Below are 13298 nucleotides of genomic sequence, written 5' to 3' on the forward strand. Positions count from 1 at the left end.
GTGAAATAACGAGAGAAAACATTTAGGTTACATGAAATATATTTTTATATAGAGTAAAAAAAATTCCTCAGTTAGTTAATTTGTGAAGCTGAGTATTTGTACTGTGAAACAGAACATTTTACTGTAAATCTGCATGTCAAGGAGGGTTTCTTCAGAAGACAGACTGTGTGAAGTAAAATATCAGCCATACCAGTGGCCTCTCAGTTTGGCATTTATGTATTATGCATTACGCATTATCATTTCTCTTTCACTTTTATAAATTCAACTAAAGGTGAATAGCAGAATAATTCAACTTCTGATTTAGTTTTACTCACAGGTTCTTTATATAGTTGCTATTAGCAACAATGTGCAGGTAGCACATTGTTACTGTTAGCTTTCTATGAGCATGTTGAATGTAATTGCATCATAATATTGATGTTTTTGGGTAGCAGTTCTAATTTATGAAAGCACAACAAATACCATCAGCCAGGAACTGCAGCAGGGCCAGGTCGATGGGGCGTTTCCAGCGAGAATCCTTCTGCAGTGCAATTCCATAACCAGTAGTAGCAAACACTTTCCCGCTGCCAATGGTTACCAGTTTGCATCCTTCATCTTTGCCAGCCATGTAATTCAGCACAGCAGCATCATAAATAAAGGCATCCAGTTTCCTAACGTTGTAAAACAGATTACACAAGTAATTTATTTGTTTGGCTCTTTTTCCATTTCGACTTTGTGTGTTCATGTCTCTCTTGGCAGAAACCTACCCTGTTTTAAGGCTGTTGAGAGCATCCTCTACTCCTTTTTGGTTGTATTTGACCATGTGGGAGTGCATCTCGGGGTAGTTACTCCTTATGTTGCGCTCTGTGCTGCCATTTGGGACGGTACCAAAGCGGAACGGAGGATACTGCTCCTGTGGCTTTTGAAACTGTTGATGGATGTGGAATAACATTTTATATTAACAAACATGATTCTTGTGCTTATGTAGCTAAACAAATGATAGCTTCAGTCATTTGCTTATTGTTCAATACACATAGTTTGACATACTGTATACAGGTAATAAAATAGTTTGACCCATCATCTTTGGTTTTATTACATTTTAGTACTCTGTTTGGTCATTAAGTGCTACAAAAAGCAGGGCTTAAACAGAAAGCACACGGAGAGTTATGGAGGACGGATCCTGCCAAAGCTGGAAATGAATTAATAAAATAGGAAATACAGGAGTAAATAAAACTGTAAATAAATAACTAAATGAGGGATTAATAATGTATTCAGTGTATTCGATAGGGACAGGCACACAATAACAGACAAACAGAAAAAACAGCCGCCACATTCCTGCATATTGGTGCTTCCAGCCCTAGCTAATCTGTGGACTTGTTCTTAGATGGGCTTTTATAAACAATATAAACAATTGGAATTAAATAAATAACTATGGCATAAATCAAATATATGTTTTAATTATGTATTTCCACGTTTAGTGGTAGAAACACCCACCTCATCACCATAGACTTGAGGGACAAAAGGGAAATTTAAAATAAATACAATAACAAATGTGGAAATGATTCATCATATATATATTCCAAAATATATTTTTATAGTTATATTGAAAAATCTATTTTTACATATTTCCTCATGTATTAATTTATTTAAACTTTATTTGTTTATTTTATCTGCTTAGTTTCTTCCCTCTTAATTATGCATTTACTTCCTCATTAATTTATTGTCAGTTTTGGTAGGGTCAGTCCTTCATACACTGGATATAGTGGCATCTGTTATATTTCCCCCACTGCTCTACTGTTCATATTGTTGTCCTGGAGGCTTTGTGTGGTATTAATTGACACAGCTAACATCGGTATTGTAGAAAGGAACTTAAAGTCCAGGATGCTGTCCAGGGGGATCTAGACTTCCTTCATCCTTCTGTTGTCTTCTCTAAAGAAGAACGTATTTCCTCCTTTTCCCTTTGGCAGTACTTTATGGTTTTAATTATCATAGATTGAAAGTAGGACAAGGGAGAATACAGGATTTGACCTTTTCATTAACCTTATGCAAATGCTTTCAGAGTCCATATGTTAAATAATTAGCACTTATATAATGGGGGAAAAAAACAAAATAAAAGCTACAAACCAGCCATTTCAGAAATCTTGAAAGTCCAATTTCTGCTGATTTCTCTGTGAAGCTTTCAGTACAATAAAAATTTAAAGATTTATCCTTTCAGGTACATCTAAATACAAGAGTTAAGACAAATTGCAGGTAGCTTTTGGAGATTAATTTGCTTGGATGGAGGTATTTTTGTCATGTTGCTTGACAGTTGTGGCTGTCAGTCACTCACTTAACATGACATATCTTGTAAGTGGAGAAGTTATCCCCACACTTCAATATTGACTAGCCATTCCTTTAAAACAAGGTCACTTTATCTGTCTTTGTGTTGTACCTTATTTCCATACACCTGCCCTAAGGAGCTTAGCGCAGCTGGTCAAGCAGCAGTTCAGTTCTACATTCCTACGGCGTTGCCACATACAGAAAGAAGTAGAATAATCTATGAAGTCCCTGTCAAAAGAGCTTTGTTTCTTGCACTGCATTGCAGAATTGGTGAATAATGAAAAGAGAATTGCTAGTGACTTTCCTAGAATCGTAATGAGCGGTGGACAGCTTGGTCTTTTTCCTCAAATGCCTCTTTAATCTCCTCAGTTGTATGAAAGCACAGAGACTACAAATCACTTTTTGTGCTGATGGTTTAACACAGATTTCCTCATCAATACCACTATGTAATGCGTCCCTAGGGCAACACAAGTATGGATAATAATACCAGGAAATTACAATCACAGTCTACCCGGAAAATTCACTCGGATATATCTTCTCGTTTTCATTAACATCCTGCTCTAAAAGATAATGTAATTAATTTTTTTCCTGTTTGCATTACCACTTTTAGATTATCCACAATTTATAACTGCAGCAGATGTAGTTTACAGTACGGTGGCCAGCAGGTGCAAACGCACAACAAACAGCAAAACACGCTGCATTTTGCCTATGACTGTAGCAACTTTTTGTTGTTGTGTGTTTTGGGGTTTGCAGCATTTATGTGTTTACAGCCACTGTATTACTCAGCCATAATAGACATCCTTGTCTTTTAGGTTGCACATCAACGACAAAACAACGTCTAAGACAAAGGTTTGTACCTTTTTGTCACTCAGTCCGGAAACGGTGTCGATGTATTGCTCCTGGATCATAAAGGCAGCCAGATTGGCTGTGTACGAAGCCAGGAAGATGACAGCAAAGAAAGCCCAGACCAGAACCATGATCTTACTGGTGGTGCCCTTTGGATTCTCAATAGGAACCGAATTGTTGAAGACGATTCCCCACAGTAGCCAAACTGATTTTCCAATAGTGAATGTGGGACCTCCGGGATCTAAAAACCAAAGAAAACAAAGTTAAGAGTCAGTTTTAGTGGGTTGTTTTCCAAACTGAATTCTGAAATTAGAAAAGGTTTTATTTTGCTTTGGTTAATTTGTTCATTTTTGGCATAGATCATTCCTGGTTCATATTTCCAAATGGTAGCTGTGGGAGCCTTTGTCTCTCTCAAGCTGTTAAGGATAAAAATCTGAAACTATGAAGTAAACAGTACATTTAAATACTGTGGTTAACAAACTATGTTCAACATTTTTATAACTAGGATAAAGTAGATGTGATTGAAAAAGTGATTAACGCAATATTTTCTCTTATTTATTTGCTCTTTATTTACTCTTATTCTCTTACTAGAAACAATCATTCATTTTCTCCAACATAAAATGCAATTCTTATAAGTTGTACAGCAGAAGTTAGTTTTATTTTTAACCTATTCTCTGTTATAAGTTTTTTTTTTTTGAAAATAGGTCCTTCCTCATTGATTTACTCAATAATAGTGCATGATAGAGATAATGCACTTGAAATATAAAATCTACACAGCGGATATCATCTGCACTAACATCTCTTAAGGCCAAAGCTGATGTGTAACATAAGATATTGGATGAAAGTAAAGACTTGTCCTATAGAGATTAGTTGGCAACCCATGACCCTTTGCTCTTTCATCCATTATTGGGTATTAGGGGACCACATGGCGATAAAATGAAACTGCAGTATCTTGATTCAACAAGAATTGATCCAATGTGTGAACACTATAAATAGGCTTTCATGCTACATTTTCTCTTCAACCTTTGATACCTTTTCAGAATCCAGTGTAAGGAGTACAGAATTACAGCTTTCTATAGTTTCAGCTCTGACAGTATTTTAAAATGATTCTTTTAGTAGCTTTGTATTACAGAAAAAGTTGTAAAACCCTTGTTAGGCAACCTATGTCGATGTCTATATGCAAGGTTTTGACTACTTCTGTTACTTTGGTCAACATTACAAAAAGAAAACATTGATAGAGGTTTATTGTGGGGAGATGAGGCTTTTTGATTAGGTCAGAAAAATACCACATTACTTGTAGATTTGTAGTTATTTGCAGTTTTTTTCATTCCTCTCTGCCTGTCTTTTGCTTCTATTCTCCTAACAAACCACATTTGTGACTATCCCCAACAGCGGTTCTCTTTTATGCATATAACTACCTGAAGGAGTGTAGATGTGTTGGGTAACATGAGATTTACCTTTGGCACTGACCAAGCTGCGGTTATACCCAACTGGACTGCAGTATTCAAAGACGAATACTGTGATGGCCACAACTGTCAGACACATGACGAACATCATGACCCAGACTGCTGGACTGTATGGTTCTGCAGAGACACACAGCCGATTCCCAATTAGGCAGGGAAAGAACTCATAATGGCCTTTTTAATAAACAATAGTAAAAGAGGTAGGCTATTAAGATGGCTCTAAAAAGTTATACTTCTGATACAGTCTTAGTTGGTTGCATGTTCTCACAGTTGTTTTTTTACCTAAGAAAGCTGATGGAGAGACTGTCCCGTTACTTCTAGCCACCATCACACTTATTCCCGTCTCAACAAATGGCACCGAAAAATCAATGATCTCTGAGCGCTCTTCGTTTATGGTCAGTGAGCCGATAGCCATGTCTGCTCGTTTGTAGAACACCTGTTGACAAAAATAAAACCTTATCATTAGATTTTTTTGTGTGTGTGAAGTAAACAGATGGCAAAGCATCAGACATTCACTTCTGACCTTCGTTATAAACTGCATTGTTTTAAACTTCTGCCAGTTATTTTTCAGCAATTACCACTAGTGTTGTCAAAATAATAAATACCTTGATATAATCAGTACTACAACAATTAATTATTAAGAAATACTAATTTACTTCAAATTTGCAGAAAAAAGCCTCTTTAGCCTAGCTCTTTAGCCCAGCACCGCTAAAGTTATAAGCTATTTAATTTATTTTAATTGTCCAATTCAATGTAGTTGCCAAATCATACAACAATAACACAGTTCAAATTTAACAAACAAAAAAAATGTCATCTGAGTAACTTAACTTTTTGAGACATTGGTATCTTCATCAATACCCTAAGCGCAGATTACGTCTCTAGATATCTTCAAAAAGTGGCTGATTTCTTTAGATTTGGTGTAATCTTTGTAAAGAATAGCTTCCCAACACAGTTGGAGTGTTTCTTTCTTTCTTAACAGTTGCAGTTAATTTCAATTGATCCACAATTTCCTCACCACTTTCCTTCTCTTTCATCATCACAGTGTCTGCACTACTCTACGTGACCTTTAGTATTTTGGTCACTAACGTCTTTATTTTTAATAAAAATTGATATTGTCATGACAATTGTTAATCAATGCTTGGTAGGATTTGCAACAGAAATACTTTTCATCAATAAATCTAGATGTATTAAGATCATTGTTTTACAGTTAAAGCGGACATTCAGATTTTAGTTGCCCCAACTGAACATGATTTGCAACTCTTTTTAATAAACATGTTGTTTTGTAACTTATCAGTTATAAAAGCACATTTAATAAGGAATCCAACTCACTTAAATACAATACATTATAAGGTCTTTGTCATTCCTACCTCTCCAATCATCCCGTTCCAGATGCCTCTGACCAGCTTGCCGTGCTTGCCATTGGTGACCAGGTAAAGGTCGTAGGAGAACTTGATGGTGCGTGAGAGTTTCTTCAGAATGTCTATGCAGAAACCTTTACAGCACAGCTTGGTGTATGGCTCAGTGTGACCCACAATACTGAAAAGCAAAAGACAGTGTTGTTTTAAGGCAAGATTCTTTGTTCTCTCATACAGTTTATGGTTATGCAGCAGAGAGCTCTAATGACACATCACCCCTAACCTCCCCCAGACCCTCAGTCTAATGGCCCCTGAACTCACACATGATAAGCCAGGAGGCGAGGCAGCAAAGAACAATCAGAAACAAATGAATCCTTCAGAGGAAATCAGCCTGGCACAGCAGACCATATGTAAACACAGAGCTCCCAACACACTGCCTCACCAGCTGCCAGGGTTCACGACTCGCCTCTAACTTGGTCATTAGCAGTAAATTAACTGTTTGACTCTAACTGCACAAGTCTGAGCCTAAATATGTCTCTGGTGTCTTAGGAAAACCAAAGTTCTTAGCGTCTTTTAAACTTGTTTATTACTGTGATAAATTTTTTATAATTTGATCTCCTTTAAGTGTGAAGTGTTACTCGTGTAGCTATTTTTATTTTTGTGTAAATTATTTTATGCTTTTCATTTTGAACTTGTGTGCGCTGTCATTTTTCGAACTTTCCGCAGGAAGTGTCATCTTTGGGCCTTCTCTGTCGAGCACAGAGTGAATTCAGTGGAGAGGACAAACAGCAGCACATGTGTACACTTAAAGGCAAATTTAAAGTAATCAGTTAACCTAACGTGTGTTTTTATAGTTACTGGAAATGAAGAAGAAAAAGCCTGATAAAATCTCCTGGCAGACCTTACAGTTACAGCAATTATCAAATATTACTTTAAACAGCTTTCGATATTCAAAGCTGCTTAAAGAAGATTTCTGGTGCTGATCTTATTGCTCATCAACCGTTGCACTCAGTTACATCTTTTATTAAATCAACTTATGATTTAATTCCTATTGAACACTGTTAATGTATAATTATCTCCTCAGCTCAATGTCATCCTTCAGCAGGACGTTTGTTCTGAGTGAATCATCCCCAGAGTGCTGTGAGGGAAAAGTGTTATTTATTATGGTCCTTCTGAAGAACTTTTTTAATTATTTTGTGAGCTGAATTTGCTGAAATCTGCTGTAGCCTAGTCAAAGCCCACAGTGTTTCTTGCAAAACTATGAGATAATTTAAACATCTAATTTATCTGTGCTTTGTTTGTGTCTTCAAATCTAAATATTATAATTTATCGCTATAACTTTTGGGACAATTTATCCATCCATCCATTTTCTGTATACCCTTGTCCCTAGTGGGGTCTGGAGGGGTGCTGGTGCCTCTCCAGTTAATGTTTCGGGCGAGAGGCGGGGTCACCTTGGACAGGTCGCCAGGGCAACACAGAGACAGACAGGACAAACAACCATGCACCACACCTTGGGAGAATTTAGAGAGACCAATTAACCCGACAGTCATGTTTTTGGACTGTGGGAGGAAGCCGGAGTACCCGGAGAGAACCCACCCATGCCCAGAGAGAACATGCAAACTCCATGCAGAAAGACCCCGGGCCGGGAATCGAACCCAGGACCTTCTGCAAGGCAACCGTGCTACCAACTGCGGGACAATTTATCGTCCAGTTAAATTTGTTATTGTGACCGGCCTAATCATTCTCAAAGCTACCAAGAGAGATGTACGAACAGATTACTAGTTCTGCAAAACATTCGATTTTTTTTTAGAAACCAATATAACTGATTAAGGATCATTTTTGACATCGTATTTTTTTCAAATGTAACTAAAAACAGAAGTATTTTTTTCTACTATACCATTTGTGAAGTAAATTCTCTTAACATTTCCAATAAAAACCAGCTTCTCTGTTGTTTGAAAATGATCTTAATCTGCCACAGATATGACACATTTGGGTCTTCTTTGTAAATCTTTAGGACCTTTGGAAATTACATGCTATTTTCTCTCCAAGAGCTTTAAATCATTATTTCCAAAAGCACTTTTGCTCAGAGTCTATTGTTGGCAGTCTTAGGCATAATCTTTTGTCATGAAAGAAAATCTCTGGTCTTAATCTTAAATAAGCCCATGGGTTGAGGTTGTTCAGTGTCACACGCGCAATTTAGTGTTTTTCCAACCAAAGATGACCAACAACAAATATCAAGCTGTGTCTGTTTTCTAGGAACTGCTCTTTCTGTAGCTGCTGTTCTTTCTGAAATCTGATTGTTATCCCTTTTTCCCAGTTATTTCTGTTACCTCTGTCTCTTTTTCCTCCAATTCCTCTCTCTCTTTTCAGCATCTAACCCATAATAAGCACAGCAACACTTGTAGTCATATCTCAGATTCTGGTATTTTCATCATACAGTTTGACAGGATTTCACATCAAGATTTTATATTATCTATCTTTCACAGTTTCGCATTGTCAGGTGTTTGAGTGTGCCTGGTTTTAATCTGTAAATTAGGTCCTCAGGTGGATAAAACCTCTATGCTGATAAAGTCCAGCTTCTTCACCAGCACCCTGTTTGTTTTGGCTGCTGCTTGTCTGTCTTATTATAAATGCATTAAATGTTTCTGCCTTACAGTGAATAATGTCATTTTTAAACATAGGACATTTTCTGTACAGTTTTACAAGTCATAGGTATTTTTACATGTGCAAGAATATTTTAATATTAAATGTTTAGGCAGCACCAGAGAACATGTGATGATAGAAGAGCAGCTGGGTTGTAGTAATAGTATTTGTTTTATTCAGAACATTGATGCTTGAGGAATGACTAGGATCACTGCCACGAAGCTTTGATCAGCATCCAGATTTACAGTTTTGAAGTGAAGAAAAACTGTTTAAATCACTTGCTTTGGTTTATGATTCAACTCTGTATGAAAAACTGTTGTGAACTTCAACTGCCTTAACAAAAGAAGTCATCTTCAAACCAAAAATTAGATAAAGTGATAAGCATCAAATTATATAAACAGGTACACTTTGGATTTTGGCTTTCTACTGAGATTTTCTAGTGATTCAGGACATCCTCTGTTGGTTCATGGTTTATGACCTGGATCCCATCAGAGCTGCTGATTAGCTCTTAACATGCAGTCCAGTAAAGCTGTTTTGACAGGTATGGTGATTGTTGAGCTGCTTTTTCTTTCTTTTTTTTTTACTGTGAAATCATATTGCTGCTGCTGTGCACGCATAAATGTGTAGAAGCCATTCTTCTTGATTGGTTGAAAGCTGACTGGATCATTGACCTTTTATTGGCTGCTTCTTTAAAAAGAAAAAAATGCAACTCAATGAAAAGGTTCCTTTGTCTGACAGGGATTTTTTCCAGTAGAGGCTGGAAGATTCAGTCAGCATGAGTGATAAAGCACCACAGTTCTTCATAACACTGAAGGGGCGCGATATTCATCTTCTGTTCCCTTCACCTCGTTAACACCATTGTCAGTAATGGATAATGGCCAGTGCTTCTCTCCCCTTCTAATGAACACCAATATCAGTCTTTAGGTGTTCAGGATTGATGACATGGCCTAATCGTCCCATCTAATTGATACCCCACCATGCACCACATATATTTCCCTGATTGGGTCACAGGGTGATCCCTGGGATATTGCACTCTGGCCAAGCAGCCTAATGAGTATCTCACCTCATTGAGTGATAAGAAGCCATGCATGTGCTAATGGCAGGGGAAGAGCCTCTTAATCTCATGGCTAATGGCACTCTCAAGTTAGATGCAAAATCAATTAAGATGGCTCTGCTAGCACGTAAAGGTGTTTGAGGGACTCTACAGCGATCAGATGTTGGTTTGTTTTACTCAAGATGATTGAATGATTGACTCAGTCTCCCAACAGAGAAATACCAGTGCAACGGAGTGTCTGCAGAAGATCTTTTATTAGTAGGTGCAATGACAAATTCTGCAAGACAACAAATTGTCCCAGAAATTTTTGCAATAACCAGTAATTCCACTTTCAAGTAATGCATTGATAATACAATAATAATGCAATTTTGTACATAGCATTTCATACTGGAACTGCAAGATAGTTTGAATGTCTAAAATAAAACACAACCACGACCATAAATAAAATTAATTATAAATTCTCTATAAACAAAATTGCCATCAGAATGGAAAATATCAAGCTCACTTTAGTTTTTATGTGATTGATTAATTGCGGCAAGCTCTGAAAATAAGCCACTGTCCCCGTTTGCTCTGCCGTCACAGATGGATAAAAACAGTCATCCCACTGTTGCAAACGTAGTTACAAAAATTGATCTGCCAAAATCAGCTGTTCAGGCTTTTTAACAACTATTGATTGGCCAGAAAAGTGCAACCCTGGCGGCTTTCTCTTTGTAATTTGTTTGGTTTCTAATTGTTCCATTCAATTGTATGCTGAAAATAATATCATTTAAGATTCAAACATTTAAGATTCGTTAAGAAGCACAAAGTATTTTATTATATTGAAAATCAGTTTTTACCTCAATGTTTAACACTATAAAGCAATGGTGACTAATGTTTGGGGAAAATCCATGCTTGTCTTAAATAATAAAAACATAATGTAAAATTTGTAAAGTTATTTTTATCAGTTAACTTACGCCTCTGTCTTGTTGGACTGTCGTCGGCAGGGTACAGTGTTGCTAACACAAGTACCAGTCACAGGGTCCACTGCCTCCACAATAACAAAGGGCCGCTCCTCCAGTGTAGCCACAGTCAGGTGTCTGTAATCTGACACCGGCTCTAGGTAGGAGCCAAACCGCGGCCACACCGGGTATCTCATCTGCAGGATTCCCATCTCGTACGTCCCCACCTGAAGGAGTGAAGACAAGAAGGGTGAATCAGCAGGAGGCAGTGAAACAGATGGCACTCATAATACTCAGCTGTTCCAGAAAAAGGCCAAAGACACCAATAGCATGTGGAAGAATGCCTCAGATGAACAGATTTGAATGCTTATGTATTGAAGAGAAACGTGAGAAATAAGCCATGTATTAAACTAATGAAACTACTTAATCCTCTACAGTGTTCATCCTTAGCTGTGAGCTGAGGTTTTATAGGGTTTTGATTTTAGGTCACAGAGTTTGTAAACAGTATAATTAAAGATCCAAATGAAACTACAGCAGTTCCAGCCTAAATTAACAGTGAGAAGACTTTAATTAGACGTTGATGTTTAATCAACCAGATTATCTCAGAAGCCTTTATCTTTTAGTAGCTGTCCCTTTGCTACTGTTGAAATTACTTAGGAAATGTATGTCATTCTGATTTGTACACATTATTTTAAACTAAGCAACTGGATATGCAGTTAGTTACAAAACAGTCAAGTGTAAAAATAGTCCCACTTAGTTGAGGAAATTGACCAATTTCATATGTAGATTGTCACATGTGCCATTTCTTTCATTATAATCTGCATGTTCCCAGTTATTCTTGTAGTAGAAAGAACCGTGGGGATAATCAGCCATAAAACAAAGAGCAGCTGTTTAGGATGTTTTTAAGAGAGCAGTAACTGTTTTTCACTGTTTGTTTATATCAGAGCAATATGACATCATTGTAGCTTCTTCTTTTCTACAAAGCATTTTAAACACTAGACTTAAATTTCACCTTTACATTTGCGATAATCAATGTAAATGTGAACTAGTTCTGCTATTTCACATTAAAACACTGCTTCTCTAAATGTCAGTAACTTCCCGCAGATAAACAAAATTGTTTCTCTTCCAGCATAATCTGTTGTTTGTGCAGGAAAGAGTTTGGCTTGTCACAATGAAATGAAAAAGGGTGGAAAAATGGAACATGGGGAGAAGTGCAAATATCTCATTTCTCCTTGGACTTCAGTTATTCTTCTCTGCTGCCAGTCATATTGACCATTCTTACTGTTTGACTGTTGCTCCACTTATGGGTATTTTGTCGAAGAAATCTAAATTTTAAATTACCGAAACACTCTGGGGGGAAAAAACGGCTCCCATTTGATTCCCAGACTTCATTGTTTAGTAAAATATCCTCAACTTCATACAGTGAACAGCAAAAATTAGTGTTGGTTATTTCTTAAAAGCAAAGCATATATTGAAATATAACGTGACCCAAGTGGTTAACAAAATTGTAAACAAAGCCTATAGTGGCTATATAAGTTTAAAGATAAGGTACATGAAAAGTTGTATTTTTTTCCCATTTTTCAAAAATCCATTTTCAGGAAAGAGACAATAATTTCCATTTCTGTGTTCATTACAGATAAACATGGAATGGCATTGTTGGATATCCAGTTGCTAGATAACGGTTCGGTCAGGACTAATTCTCCTTTCTCTTTGCTGCCTTTTTACTCCATTTTGTTTTCTTTCTCTTCATCTCCCCCATCAGTCTTCACAAGTCACTTTGACCTTTTGATCACCTGAATGGTTTATTGTGGAAACTTGCCGGGTAACAGAAACTGCTAGTGATAAGAACATTGCATTAACACAGATTTATTAGGTGAAAGGTGAGCCGTATAGTGTCTCATTTTTGTATTTGTTGTGCGGCAAGACCTGGACTGAAACAAGATATGAATGAACTAGAGATGTAAACAAATAATTAAGTAGTTATCGCATGATGATTTATTAAATTAAAATTTGTTTAATTTGATTGATTTAATGTCCGTTTAAATGGACCTTCTTTTAGTGTTGTAGTATGGCCATCATCCTATAGAGCACATGTGTCAAACTCCAGTCCTGGAGGGCCGCAGTCCTGCAACTTTTAGATGTGCCTCTGCTGCACCACACCTGAATAGAATAATTAGGTCATTAGCAAGGCTCTGGAGAACTGGTCTACACATGAAGGAGGTCATTAAGCCATTTCATTCCAGTGTTTTGTACCTGTGGCACATCTAAAAACTGCAGGACAGCGGCCCTTGAGGACTGGAGTTTGACACCCCTGCTATAGAGTGAGCCGCTGCTCATCCTTGATGAGTTGATAGTTGTAAAACAAAGGTACCCAAAGTCGGTTCTCAAGGGCCGGCATCCTGCATGTTTTAGTTCTCTCCCTGGTGGTAGTAACAACCTTCTCAACATGTCAATATTCTTCTTAGGCCTTCTCGTGAGACATCATTTGATCCAGGTTCGTTAAAGCAGGGAGAGAACTACAACATGCAGAATGCCGACCCTCAAGGACCGACTTTGGACACCATTGTTGTAAAAGAAATAATAATGGTGGAAGCATTTCAGAACAGGAAAGTGAAATGGTCCAAACACGTGTGGGATGCAAAATGCACGTGTTATGTGGTTCTGTTTTGAAATGTAAACAGAACAAATTGTTAATGCGCTAAAA

The 13298-nt window shown here is 37.2% G+C and overlaps 1 protein-coding gene across 1 annotated transcript in view; it reads right to left on the bottom strand.

Annotated features, from left to right (window-relative positions):
* Positions 1-13298, bottom strand: part of LOC102238048 (glutamate receptor ionotropic, NMDA 2C-like) — a 52514-nt gene that overhangs the window by 3314 nt on the left and 35902 nt on the right. The window contains exons 5-11 of the mRNA XM_005803188.2: positions 10610-10821; positions 5972-6140; positions 4887-5040; positions 4599-4724; positions 3153-3382; positions 744-904; positions 460-647 (exon numbers count right to left, since the gene is read on the bottom strand). Of these exons, the coding sequence (XP_005803245.1) occupies positions 460-647; positions 744-904; positions 3153-3382; positions 4599-4724; positions 4887-5040; positions 5972-6140; positions 10610-10821 (1240 nt within the window). The remainder of the gene's footprint in view (positions 1-459; positions 648-743; positions 905-3152; positions 3383-4598; positions 4725-4886; positions 5041-5971; positions 6141-10609; positions 10822-13298) is intronic.

Source organism: Xiphophorus maculatus, chromosome 16, assembly GCF_002775205.1.
Source record: "Xiphophorus maculatus strain JP 163 A chromosome 16, X_maculatus-5.0-male, whole genome shotgun sequence".
In the NCBI taxonomy this organism is placed as follows: Eukaryota; Metazoa; Chordata; class Actinopteri; order Cyprinodontiformes; family Poeciliidae; genus Xiphophorus; species Xiphophorus maculatus.